Genomic DNA, 14520 nt, shown 5'->3' on the forward strand with positions numbered 1-14520 from the left:
TTAGGTTAAGATTAGTTAAGAAGGGCTGGAGATATGGCTCAGCAGTTAAAGAGCACTGGCTGTTCTTCCAGAGGTCCTGAGTTCAATTCCCAGCAACTACATGGTGGTTCACAACCATCCTTAAAGAGATTTGGTGCCCTCTTCTGACCTGCAAGCATGCATGTAGGCAGAACACTGTATACATAATAAATAAATAAATAAATAAATAAATAAATAAATAAATAAATAAATCTTTAAAAAAAAGATTAGTTAAGAAACTATAATAACTGTCTTAGTTAGGGTTTCTGTTGCTGTAAAGAGATACCAAGACCTCAGCAACTCTTATAAAGGGAAAACATTTAATTGCAGTGGCTTACATTTTCAGATGTTTAGTCCATTTCATTATGATGTGACATAATGGTGGTGGTGTGCAGGCAGACATGGTAATGGAGAAGTAGCTGAGTGTCCGACATCTTGGCTTGCAGGCAACAGGAAGTGGTCTCTGAGACTGGGCATGGCTTGAGCATATATGAAACCTCAAAGCCCACCTCCCCAGTGACACACTTCCTATAACAAGGCCATACCTACTCCAACAAAGCCACGTCTGCTAGTAGTGCCACTCCCTTTGGGGGCCATTTTCTTCCAGATCACCACAATAACCAATGTGAAAACACTGATGCTTACAGAAATAAGTAATTTCCATGAACTCTAAAATGTACAAACTAAGGAAACGACAAAGTACACAGTGTGCCTTTGTGCTTCCCCTGAAAGACATTCTGTTCACTTATATTCTCTCTCTTCCCTATCCCTCCTCCCTCTTTATCTCTCCTTTCCTCACTCCCTTCCTATGGTGGCCCACAGAAGCTGTCTAGTGAGAAATTACTCAGGGTCAGAGAATCTGAGCTTGCTTTACCCAGCAGGGCTGCATAAGGAAATGATTTGACCATGGGTGTGGTTGCCAGGTATTTGGAAGGGTCTACACTTGGCTGTGTGGTGTGCTTTGATCTTCCAAGGGGGAGGTATTTTACCCCACCCACTGGCATTGTTATAAAATGCCTCTTTGAATAAATGGAAGAGGCAGTTGGATAGTAATCCAGGCCCTCCCAAGGCTATCCTGTGTTTCTGTCTTTCTTCTCATCCTCTAGGCCTCTTTCTACCTGGTATTTCTTATCCCTCTTTCCTCCTCCTAAGAACCCTTTAAATGGTGGGAGCTGGCCTTCCATACCTTTCTTCCTCCTTTTTCTTCTTAACCTGGTATGAGACTTACTCAGAGACACTGACATAGGGTACATCCATATGAAAGATTAGCAGGCCATTTTGAGAATTTTTTAAATGATGTTGGGAATTGAAACTACCTTAATTATATGCTAAAGAAAAATAGATAAGTGCTCCTACTTTCTTAAGTTCACTCTTCATTGGTCTCTAAATCAGTGGTTCTCAACCTGTGGGTGTTGACCCACCAGGGGTCAAAGATCATATATCCTGCATATTAGATATTTACATTACAATTCATAACAGTAGCAAAATTACAGTCATGAAGTAGAAATGGAAATAATTTTATGGTTGGGGAATCACCACAACATGAGGAAGTGTATTAAAGGGTCACAGCATTAGGAAGTTTGAGAACCACTGGTCTAAATGATTCAGCACTTTGGAATGCATTTTGTGGGGCATGGTGGTACACGCTTTTTTTTTTTTTTTTTTTTAAGGATTATTTATTATGTATACAGAAGAGGGTGCCAGATCTCATTACAGATGGTTGTGAGCCACCATGTGGGTGCTGGGAATTGAACTCAGGACCTCTGGAAGAGCAGTCAGCACTCTTAACCTCTGAGCCATCTCTCCAGTGCCTTTGGAATGCATTTTGAAAGTCAAGTAAACCATGTTGTTCAACCTTCATAAAACCTTCAGAATGATATATATCTCAAATACATTGTGTGTATATCTAAGACTAAATCATGTCCCTGCTTCCAAGATGAGTTCATCTCTTCCATTATTAATATATAAAATTTTATTTATTCTTTGAGAATTCATAGGTGAACATAACATACTTCGATCATATTCACTCCCCAGCTCTCCTCTCCAATCCCTCCCAACTACATGTGGTGCTCTTATTGTGCCTGTTGTTATGATTAAATGATCCTTAAGAGAAATGATTCTTAAATGAAAGAACGCTGCCATTTCTGATATTCTGATGTGAGGATGGATCATGATGTGAAACAACAGGACTCATTTTCTTTGTCTTATGCTCACAAGTCCTACTTATTGATATCATAGAGCTGGAGAAACACCACAGTACTACATGTCAGACACAGTCCCTTTATACATGATAGATATTTAATAATGTGTTTAAATGTTTCGCATAATAATTTAACCATCAGGATTGACCCATAAAGGTATAAAGACATTTTCTTTATGAAAGTGAGAAAACTGAAGGGCAACGTAACTTGTTCAGGATTACCTGGAAATTTGTTTGTCCTTTCCAGGGGCAGGATATAAACAAGTCTTTCTTCACTTTGTGCAGTCAGTTTGGCATCAGGGATATGCTTTTTGACCAGTGATGTTACGCTCTCTGGCTCACATATGTCATTCAGATGCAAACTAATATTCAGAAAGAGTAGGATAAAGTTATTTTGTCTAACACTGCCTCTAAAAACAACTTCTTATGTAGTATGTTTGCCACTCCATGAACACTTATAAGACAAAGTTGTGTGATTTACAGAGAGGAACTAGATGCAATGATACTAATGTAATTCAAACAATCTGTACAACATAGCAGAGTAACTAGTAAAAGGGAAGACTAAATTCATTTAAGGTAATTCAAGAACTGTCATTTGAAGGAAAGAAATAACTGACCAAATCCTGGCTGGGGTAAAGTAAATGGGAATACCATCTACTAAGAAAACCCAGTAATGAATTCTCCTTTGTCAGTTATGCATGAGCTCTGCAAACACTTGAACTTGGTAAAAGCAAGATAGAGATAATCTGTGGTCATTAAGAATATGGTATTGACATCATATTATACAGGCCCCAGAATCTAGGTGAGCTGGTCACCATCTCTGAGTATCAGAATTCTTATCTGTGAGATAAAATAATACCCAGATCTTAAATCAACCTTAACAGGTAGAATGAAACAGTATTTATGAGATAGTGTTGAGTGTTTAATAAAGTAAATTCTCAATATATTAGATTATTTTATCATTTTGTGCAAAATTTATTCAAGTAATAGCTGAAGTCTTTGATAATAGTCTATGTAGCTCTTTTTTTTATTAAGAGATTTTTCTATTCATTTTACATATCATCCACGGATTCCCCTGTCCTCCCTAGTTCTTTATGAAAATTGGGGTTTTTAGAAACACCATTGTTCGTCATGTCTACTGAAATGTACTGAGATGACAGAGTGGTGTAAACATTACACTTCACTGATTACATAAATCTAATTTAATTTTAAGATTGTTCTGTGCTTTAGAAGTGCTGTGCTTAGCATTATCAAAGACACCAAGCAGGAGAAACTCAGCCCTTCCCTAGCATAGCTTGCAGCAGAATGACAATGCAAAGCAAAGGGTTTTCAGAGAAAGTAAGGGAGAGCAAAGCTGTGTTAATTCAGTTAAGTGCTCTGCACTCTTTCAAGTATTCATCAGCTACTGTCAACTAAAAAAAATAGGTATTACTACTGCTGATTTACAAATGAAGTTACTCAAAACCAAAGAAATTAATTAAGCAACCATTTGAATTAGCATTTTCTGGATTCCGGCACAGGATATTCATTAAGGAGGAAAGATTCAGGAACAGCCTCTAAGAACAGGTAAATGGACTGGACAGATAGATCAGCAATTAAGAGAAATTGCTGCTCTTACACAAGATGTGGGTTTGGTTCTGAGCACCTCCATCTGGCCATTCACTATCACCTATAACTCTAGCTCCAGGTATCTGATGCTCTAATCTGGTCTGTGTGGACACCCATGCATATATGCCCACAGGTAGGGACACACATATACATGGGTAATGTTCATATGTGGTTGAGTGTGATGAAGGAGGATGTAACGGATATCCTCCATAAGACAGAAACAAGATAACTACGAAGACCTTCATTGAGACTTCCCCAGAGACCAATGTGCACACCTTTTACTAGAGGGAAATTATTTAATCTACTTATAATAATGGATAGTACTGGTACTGTAGATTTGACCAGCTTAAGAAATCAAAGAAAGTAATTGTGAGGTCTATTGAACCTCCAGTATGATATTATTTTTTATTGTATTTTTAAAGATTTATTTATAATAATCATCTGATTATCCTGAAATGAAAGATACCTAAAAGAAAAAGAAACCAGAGAGGACAGAGAATGTATTGAAATTATCTTCCTGGAAAGAAATATGCTCCAAAATAGGATGAGAGAAAGGATCAAATACCAATACATTCTTCTCAGAAAGCAATGTATCATGAAGACATTTTCCAAACATTTTCTTTATACCAACATAAACGTGTAGATTTTTAGTGTGTATGACACCATGTATCTCACGTTCTTGCTAAGAGCACACATAAGTTAGTTCTAATGTGTCTCTTGAAGTCACCTTTGTAGCTGTAGATCTACTTTGACCTGATACCAATGACACCTGTCACCAGTGTGTTCATCGTGCATCTGTCTCCAGGACTGAGAGCTGTACCTTAGATGATAGCCAATGCCCCATTTCTTCTTCAGGAACAGAGAAGAGCCTGCACACCTCAGTCTCCCACTGGATATAAACACCTTCCTGTCTAGTTGGGAAGAACCAAAAGACACATCTTAATAGAGAGTGATTTTTTTCAGTGATCAGAAATGTGAAAATCAAAATCTATGAACAAATGATGTTTTAGAAGCATGCCACACTAGAATAGTGACATACTCATTCTAAGACCTTTCTAGGTACTCTAGTAACTGAAATGATGAATTATGTTTGCTTATTCTCTGCACAGTTAGGGAAGTTATTAATCATGTACATAGTGAATTACAAGCCTACTGGCATCTATCCATGTGGAATAAGGCATGTTTGAGACAATACTGTATACTTTACAACCTTTACTTCTCTGTGATGGGATAAGACTCCATCCATGGGACAAAGCTCTCTATCTGGAACACAGACTCAAATGAGTGAAAGCAATTCTCCTATGTTGGCTGTGGCTATTGCTAGTGAGATGTGTCTATGGAGCCTGTTTGTAACCCATATTTAAGTCCTACTTTGTCACTTTGAAAAATATACAGATTATATATATATATAAACTATAGTTACCAGCCAGAATATCGGCCTCATCCATGAACTGGGTACTGAAGACAATCACTCTGTCTAGTTTCCTCTCTTTCAGTAGGTTCCATATGCGATGCCTTGAGAGTGGATCCAACCCAGCAGTTGGTTCATCCAGTAGCAAAACCTGGACAGTAGAAGGTGCCACATAGTCATTTTTCCCTTTGGGGCAAGATGATTCTAAAAACACTGTAGTTGTGAAAGTATTGGTATTTGTGCTTAAAAGTTTGCAAATGTATTGAATACAATAATTTCTGAATCTCCAATCTGATTTCATGAGTGGTTTTTGTTCACCTTACCTGAGGGTCTCCTAAAATGGCAATCCCAAAAGTCAGTTTCCTTTTTTGTCCACCACTTAAATTCTGAGCAAGAATGTCTTGAATATTTTCCATTTCTAAGTCCCGTAAAACTCGGTGTATCTAACAAAATAAAGAACATTTAGTCTAAAACCAAAGATGTTTGTTCTGTTTTTGAGACCAAGTCTCCCTCCCTAGCCCAGGCTGGCTTAAACTTCAGCAATATTCCTGCCTTGGCCTCCCAAATGCGGGGATTACGGGCATGTACCACCCTGACTCCCTTGCTTTTAAAGCACAGTTTTCTGTCTTGATAAAGACCCTTTGTGGCAAATTTCAGACAGTAGATGTGTGCAGACAATACAAGCACATTCAGTGTCTTCCAGGTGACCCATTTCATTTTCATCGGTGCCTAACAGTGGGCCTGTTCATTTACCTCTTGCTCCACTTCGTGTGGCAGAATTCCCTTTATTTTAGCAAAAAGCCTGAGATTTTCTCTCACAGTGAGAAAACCAAATTGTATGTTGGATTGTGGACAAACTCCAGTGAGCTTGATGACAGCATCAAAGTCATCCATTTCTGAAAGTGTCTGGTTATAGATGGTGACGGAACCTATGCAGAGAAAGTAAAGAGTTACCATCAGGACAAAGTATAAATTATGTAATTCTAAGATTCACTCAAGCATATTTTTCCTGCTTGCTACACACAGAGTGTAAAGGGCTTCTTATGCGGTATGAGAACTGGGGTTTAGATCTCCAGCATCAGGTAAAACTTTAGTGTGTGTGAGTGTACCAGAATGCACCTGGAGTCTTACTGCTAGGAAGGACAGATGGAGACAGGAAGACACTTTGAGCTCATTGATCACCGAGCCTGGCCAAAACAGTGAGCTTCCGTTAAGTGCAAAACCTTTTCTCAAAGAACAAGATGAGGCCGGGCGGTGGTGGCACATGCCTTTAATCCCAGCACTCGGGAGGCAGAGACAGGTGGATCTCTGTGAGTTCGAGGCCAGCCTGGGCTACCAAGTGAGTTCCAGGAAAAAGGTGCAAAGCTACACAGAGAAACCCTGTCTTGAAAAACAAAACAAAACAACTAATAATAATAATAATAATAAGAAGAAGAAGAAGAAGAAGAAGAAGAAGAAGAAGAAGATGATGAAGGCAATGTGAAGAGACTTCAAATTTCCAGCATGGAAGGGAGAGAGGCTCCCAATGCCCCACCTTAAGCTGAAGAGCTAATGGCTTCTGAGAGAGGCAGAGTTACTTTGCTTTGTGTGTGAAGGGTAGGTTTCCTGTCCCCCAGAGGATGACCACACACACACATATATGCATATGGACAGCACTACTTGAATTTATGGGTTTTTTTTTAAGACATGAAGCATTAATTTGGGAGAAAGAGAGGAAATAAGTTGGGGTGGGATAGGGAGGTGCTGGAGAGTGGGAGTGTGGGGCAGATATGACCCAGATACATTGTATACATATATAAAATTTTCAAAAAATAAAAAGAATTTTTAAACTAAAAAATAATTTTAAACAAAAGGGTAAATATCAGAAGCGATTGTCATGAGCTATTGTGGGCCATGACCCAATTACAACTTATAGCAATTGGTAAATTCAGATATGAACCCACCAGAGAAATTATTCTCTGATGGGACAACCCATCAGCAAGGCTTACAGATCACTGACTCTGAAAACTGTTGCTTTCATCTGTAATTTCACTTGTGCAATAACACATGTGATATCTTCCATTACCACGCATTTTCAAGTAATGTTTATATGTAATCTCATGATTATATCTCAATATTATGGGCACACATATTGTCAGGATGGTCAGGAAGATGACTTCTCATTTAACTGTATAATTTTGATATATAGAAAGTATACTAGAATATGCTTCATAACTAGATCTATTGTTCCATGTGACTGTTAGATATTTAGAGGTCTGTTCTCCATCCTTAGCTTACTGGCAGGGCAAATTGGCCAAAGGAAGTGCCGTTGGGAAAGATTACAGGCAGAACTTTCACAGATTTTATTCACGAGTGAAATTGCAGATGTTTGGCCTTTTTGGATCAAAGCCCTTCAAAAGATTTATAGTGAACTAGAGTGAAGTTGCAGGTGTCTAACCAAGGTTCTTAACACAAGCAGCCTACAATATCATGCCAGTTCTTCACTTGCCAAGTACAGCTGATAAAAGACCTATGTCTCAAGCTTATCTAACTGGGCACTGTGCCACCGGACTCTGATCACAGTCTTAGTCCTGAAACTTGAAATTTTGTGTTGCCATGGTAAATGGCTCTGCCCTTATTGCTCACCTAATGAGATGTGAATCTTCTAATTGCTTCAAGTCCTGAAGTGTATTTAAGCTAGATTAACAAGAAGCTGGGAGGAATTGGAACTAGAGAATGAGAGCTAAGAATTTATAGACAATTAGCACAAGAAAATTAGAAGAAAACAGAACAATAAAGAGACATAACTAGAAAACACACATGTGAATTAGTCTGTAAACCCTCAGATTAGAGATATTACAAGTTCCCTTCACTTCGATGTAGTGTCTGAACTGAACCCTGAAGAGATCTTGTAAGTTGGACTCAAAGGACCCCATTAGATGAAGAAGTGATTGAGAAAGGCATCAACCTCCACATGTCCTCACCCAACCAAGCTCATCCACACATATCTATATACTACATAGAGACAAGAGCGGGGTGGGGGAGGGGTTCAAAATAAAATCTAATCTAGCAGAAAAGTCAATTGATAACTGAATAATTATAAAGTCATTTGTATCAAGCACAAACATTTTCACAAATATGTGCAATTATATAAAAATAAAGAAACATCTAAAACTTTTCTTAGCTTCTCAACTGATGTATGAAAATCTAAAAACATTATCTACTAATGAGGAAACATAATTCAACATGTGCACATACTGTGCAACATTTAAGAAAAATTCCAAATTTTTTTTGTCTTAATGACATGATGCAGCAAGTTAACTAGTGAAAAGCACAACTTATTCATTTGCCCTTGAGTTTGTCTTTGAATAAGTGTCCTCTTACCTGTACTTGGGGGTGACAGTCCACAGAGTGTATTTATCAGTGTGGTTTTCCCAGCTCCACTGTGGCCAAGGAGGGCAGTGATCTGGCCTTCATATATGTCAAATTCCAGACCTGACATGATTTCAAAGAGATTATATTCAGTACTTATATAGTTCACCGTTCACAGTTTCTCACTGCATAGATAGATGTATGTGGGTACTAATTTTCAAAATAAAATCAGTCTTAAAATTTGTCCAACTGTCTGTAATATCTCTTCTTCATCTACTGAAGTTTTACAACAAGTCTCTAAATCAAACACCTATGTTAAATGGAATCTTATTTTATTACCTCTTAAAGCTTCTACTTTTCCACACTTTCCTGTATATTCCTTTTTAAGATTTTTGATCCTGCAGAAAAGAAAAACTGTTTTGAGGAAATTACAGAGATTGGAGGAGGCTTGATAAAACCTGGAGGTTCTTTATTTTTCATAGGCACAGTCAGAAGCATCCTAGGCATCCCATGAGATGCAGCATCTCTGACAGTTGCAGTTCAACAGAAAATAAGTTGAGGGAGTAGCTGGTGTGTGACTCCATGCAGCTGTACATATAGATTGCAGCAGATGACTGGAGAAGAAACCAATGGTAGGAGATTCCCACAGTGTGGGTGAAGGGAATCATGTCAGTGCAGAAAGTCTTGAGCTTTGGAGTCAAACACTGAGTGAAGTCCCATCTGTGTCATTTCTGGTACAAATATGGAACTCACAGAGCCCAAGTCCTCAGTAATAAAGCAGGGATGACAACACTAATTATCACATAGGGTTGAGTCCTACAGAAAACAAGAATTGCAGAACCCAAGATGTTTGAAATTTCAGAAGAAGAGGAAAGGAGAAGAAAATGATGAGGTGGTCTTAAGAGTCTGTAGAAGTGCGGTGACACATGTCCATATCCCAGCACTCGGGACTGAGAGAGGAAGTTTGGCAATCTGAGGCCAGATACATCATGAGTTCCAGGCCAGACTGGCTTACAAACTAAGATCCTGTTTTAAAGAAAGAAAAAGTATACAGAAGATTTTCAATGTGTTGAAGGTCTACTATGCTCCAGATCCTGTGTAGTCTATAGGCATTAATTTCTGTATAACATCAAAGCAAAGCATCATGCAGGCTACAGACAAAATTAAAATAAAGATAAAGATGTTTGTTTGGAAGTCATAGCACTGACCAGAGCTCATGCATGGCTTCTGGGGGAGGTGATGCAGGGCATTAGTGCCCTATGGTCTAATCATCTCTTCCTGTCTTTCTGAAATGTCTCTAGCTCCCTTTCTGCATCACTTATATTTTTGTTTTCATCTTATCCACCAAGAAAGGAAGTGAAAAGAGACAAAGCAGATTATAGAGAAAGAGTATAAGAATAGGGGAGAGGTGGTGGCACTGTTTATCACCAAGAGAACATCATAGCAAAACATGAAGAAGAGACCAGGAAGACAATGAGAGTGTGAATGTAGTACTTACTTGTTGACAGTGGTTACTGTACCAAAAGATGTTAGCAATTATAAATGACAGATATGGGATAAAATACAGTGCAATATAGAATAAGAATATCCTTTTGTAAGAACAGTAGGCTGAAAGGATGTGGGTACAGAGGGATTCAGAAGGAAATCTTTGTACATCATTGTCTTGCCTGGTAGGTCCCTGATTTGGGGCCTGTGATTATTTGTTACCTGATGGCTTCTTTTCCCTGGAATTCTGGAGGCACTGGTTCAAATGAGTCATCCAGTGAAGGGTCAGAATCTATTTCATTCTCAAGGACCACATGATTAGCTCCTCTGGGTTGAAACCAATAAGATGACTTCAGGAAAAACAATGGAGAACGTTGATGTCCATACTTGCCTATATGAACAGGTAAGCATCAGGTCAGTCACCACTTCAAGGATTGCAGTCTGTTCAATGAAGAATGCCAAATCAGCCTCTTTTACTCTCACCCTGAGCCCACATTATCATGCTAGGTAGTACCACCTAATGCGGTATTTCCAATATGAAAAAAATGCAGCAGTGTAAACCAAAAGAAAGAGTCTTTAGTGCAGAGTGACTTGTTTCAAGAGGAACTTAAACATTCTATTAAGACCAAAATGAATGGATAAATGTGGTCCATATAAACATGAAATATTACTCAGCTCTAAGAAAAATTAAATTTGCAAGCGAACATATGGAACTGGGAAAAAATTATACTAAGTGAGGTAACTCAACCCCAGAAAGACAAATGCTCTATGTTCTTTCTCATATGCAGAACCTAGCTTCAAATATTTTGTTTTGTGTGTTTAACTTGGAGCAAAATAGAAGCCAGGAAACTAGAGAGGGGTGGGGTTTAAGGAGGGGGATAGTAGATTAGAGGTAAAATGAGAGTAGTGAAGTAGATTATCAGGGTAAAAAGACTTAAAAAGAGAAGAGTCATTGGTTGGGAGGTATGAGGGAGAAACTGGGCTAACCCAAAAGACAAGGATGAGAAAAGCCACATATAGTTCTGCTATCTCACAACCCAACCTAAAAACAGTATCAGCAAAAGGATAGTAGAACACATGGAAAATGAAAGAAGAGGGAAATACTGAGGGTTAAAGGATTTGAAGGGAGATAGGGATGGGAGAAGAGCAAGAGGAGGGAGTAATGAGTGAGTTAACCAAAACTAAGAATTTATGAAAAGGCCTTATGGAAACCCGCTAGTTAGTAAGCTAATTTCAAGAGTTCAAATGGAATTACCATGCATAAGTGGACAATGTCACCCCAAAAGACATGAGTAAGTACTAAATGAAAATGAAATACAAAGCATAAGATAGCTTCCTAAGAGTTATTCGTCAGGGGATCCCCAGGGATTTCCAAGAAAACAAAGGCATTGACATTGTCTTTGGATGCCCACCCTACCTATATAGTAAGACCCTAGACACCACATACTTTGGCTAAGGACATAGAGAAATTAATACCCAGCTACTCAAAAAGCTTCCTCCATACTGGCCAGCTTCCATAGCACCAGAAGGTAAAAAGCAGGTTTCAGAGGGGAGAAAAAACATCTATAGTCTTATTCAGCACTTGACCATGTGTGTTACAACACTAACAAGCCAAGTAAGATGTATCTACTGCAATAATGGCACAGCTATTAGCAGGTAAATAGCTACTTTATAATTGGATTTGAGGTCTGCTCCACAGGAGGAAATTTCATGCCTGGTAGTGTAATCCTGGTCAAAAACCCATGACTTGGAGGTCATGGGCCCTAGGGAAGATCCTGGTATTGTTATTTTGCTGAATGGCCATGTTGTCAGATTGTCTTCTAAATACTTATGTCTATACCCATTTTCTTAGTTGGGGTTTCAATTGCTGTAATACTACGACCAAAAGTAACTTGGGGAGGAAAGGGTTTATTTTACCTTACAACCTATTAGTCCATCACTGAGGGAACTCAGGGCAAGAACTGAAGCAAGGAAAAAACCTGGAGATGGAAACTGAAGCAAAGGCCATGGAAGAGTGATGCCTGCTGGCTTGATTCCTAGGGCTTCCTCAGAATGTTTTCTTATAGAACCCAAGTCCATCAGCCCAAGGGTAACACTGCCCCCAGTATATCAAGCTGACAGAAAACTAGCCAGCACATCCATAGACCTATACTGCTCTCAGCCTTCATCAGAGAAGATTCTTTTTGCAGTGGAGTGTAGTCAATAAATAATTGTCTAAAGTGTTGACAGTAAGAGGCTACTGAATGTTTAGCCCTAAATGAGACATCAATATAAACACCACCATCACCAAGGCTCAGGACATATTGTGGAAGAAGAGGTGTAAAGACCATAAGTGTTGAAGGATGGGGAGGAGTGTTATAAAGTACTGTCTTCTAGACATGATGTGGCTACTGCAATCATGAGCTAAGATGAGGTGCGGTTTTCTGAATAAGACCTATATAAGATCAAGCCAGTCAAAATGTCAGCACAGACGGGATAGAGGAGCTCCAGGCTCTATCCCATTCTGAAGAAATAGTGTTAATGCATAGTTGCTGGGAAAGGGAGGATCATGTTTTACAGGGGTATGGTCACTGACTGGTTTCCCATACTCCCGTGGAGAGCCACTCCCCATGCATATAGGGGCACTACTAACTGGAATTAATGGATTATTTAAAACAAAGATAAAGGAGGGAAAGCATATTTTGAGGGACCTGGGGGAAGCTGGAAGTAGAATGGAGGGTGAATATGATCATGTTTCATTGTATACAGGTATGGAATTCTCAAAATGTTACCTATAATTCCAGAAATTTTGAAAAGAAAATGCTATACCATTTATATTCAATACATTGTAGAAGAGTGGTTCTCAACCTGTGGAATGCAACCCTTTTGGGGGTCAAATGACCCTCTCACGGGGGTCACCTAAGACCATTGGAAATATCAGACATTTACTTTATGATTCATAAAAGTAGCAAAATTGTAATTATAAAGTAGCAATGAAAATAATGTTATAATGTTTGGGGGGGGTCACAACATGACAGACTATTTTAAAGGGTAATAAAAATGTACAAAATTACAATAATTGTACTACTTACTGAGTAAAATTTTGTCAAAATACAATGCCAGTACCAAATAGAGAAAAGTATCCAAAACCAACATAAAAAGGATGGCTATGATCAGGTACGAGTTGTTTGGAGAATCCAAATTAACATTAGAATTCACATCATAGTCCAAATGTATAAGCTGAAAAAGAAATGCATAGAGTTTTTAAAAGATTAATGAATTTTGATAGGTAATTATTGTCTTAGTTCTGCTAGATACCAAAGCAAAAGGTAAATGATTTACAATTTATATCTTTATACAGCTCAGCCTATTGCCATTCATGGCAGCTACTTTTATGGCTAATTCTCCTCAGAGGAGGTTAAAAAAAAAAAACATCCAGGAAGGTGGTATTTGAGACATATCAAATACAAAAATTCATTAGGATTAGAAGGAATCAAGGGGGAAGGTGTTCTTGAGTGGGGCACTCCATATCAGAGTGAAAAACATTGAGGAATGAAAGTTTGTGAGCTGGCACGGCCATATGGGAACAGCAAAAGCATAAAGCCAGCATAGCTGCCTGACAAAGATCCAGCAAAGCTGAGCCTCAGGATGGCCGCCATGCCACCTTTGGTTATCATCTCCACCTGTTGTATACTTGAGGGACTTTTAATATTTATATTTGGAGATATTGGATTGATGGAAAATTTCTTATGAGTCATTTATGCCTTCTCCCAGGAGTATTGCTTCTAAGCTTCCCCAGGAAAGTCTTGAACATACTACCCCTCCAGCTTTTAGGGAGATATATATCCATATCTACTTCACACATAATGAGGCTATGAGACATTCTTGAAACATTCATCCTTGTACTTACTCAGGACCAAGATATTCAAAACAAAGTAAACTTTAAAAAGCCAACAAGATTTGGTTTGCTAGAGGAGTTGGTCACAGTTCAGATTGCAAGCCTCTTCCCACTATACACTCGGGCAATTACATGGCATGTACAGCAACAAAGTTAGATTATCTGAAGTTACCTCTGCCCTACACAGAGACTTATATTGATGAGCAAAGAATGGAGTGGAAGGATGATATAAGCATGAGACCTCCCTTTCTTAGTAAAGCTACCATATGCAGAGTCACTGTGATGTCATATGATCAAAGAACAAAAGAATGCCAGGATCAGACATATAAACAAATTTTAAATAGATATAAAATATGAGCATTGTATTATATCAGAATTTGAATAATAACTGTATCAGCTTTGGCCTGAGGATTTTTCTTGGACACTCTGATTATTAAGAGTTAATAATACACTGCTTGGGACATGGCAATATGCCTGGGCTGGCTTGAAGATTTTGTTTTGGTCTAGCATCCTTGAAGCAACCAGAGCTACCAGCCTGAGAACAGGCTGTCATATGGCTCTAGAGTATTA

General features: G+C 38.6%; 1 protein-coding gene across 6 annotated transcripts in view; it reads right to left on the reverse strand.

Annotated features, from left to right (window-relative positions):
* The window catches only part of Abca9 (ATP binding cassette subfamily A member 9), an 80870-nt gene that overhangs the window by 39233 nt on the left and 27117 nt on the right, over positions 1-14520 (reverse strand). For all 6 annotated transcript variants that reach the window (XM_036194660.1, XM_036194662.1, XM_036194661.1 and 3 more), the window contains exons 9-17: positions 13145-13292; positions 10296-10464; positions 8928-8986; positions 8601-8711; positions 5991-6166; positions 5561-5680; positions 5250-5388; positions 4647-4737; positions 2441-2580 (exon numbers count right to left, since the gene is read on the reverse strand). In XM_036194660.1, coding sequence (XP_036050553.1) covers positions 2441-2580; positions 4647-4737; positions 5250-5388; positions 5561-5680; positions 5991-6166; positions 8601-8711; positions 8928-8986; positions 10296-10464; positions 13145-13292 — 1153 coding nt within the window. The remainder of the gene's footprint in view (positions 1-2440; positions 2581-4646; positions 4738-5249; positions 5389-5560; positions 5681-5990; positions 6167-8600; positions 8712-8927; positions 8987-10295; positions 10465-13144; positions 13293-14520) is intronic.

Source organism: Onychomys torridus, chromosome 8 (assembly GCF_903995425.1).
Source record: "Onychomys torridus chromosome 8, mOncTor1.1, whole genome shotgun sequence".
Classification (NCBI taxonomy): domain Eukaryota; kingdom Metazoa; phylum Chordata; class Mammalia; order Rodentia; family Cricetidae; genus Onychomys; species Onychomys torridus.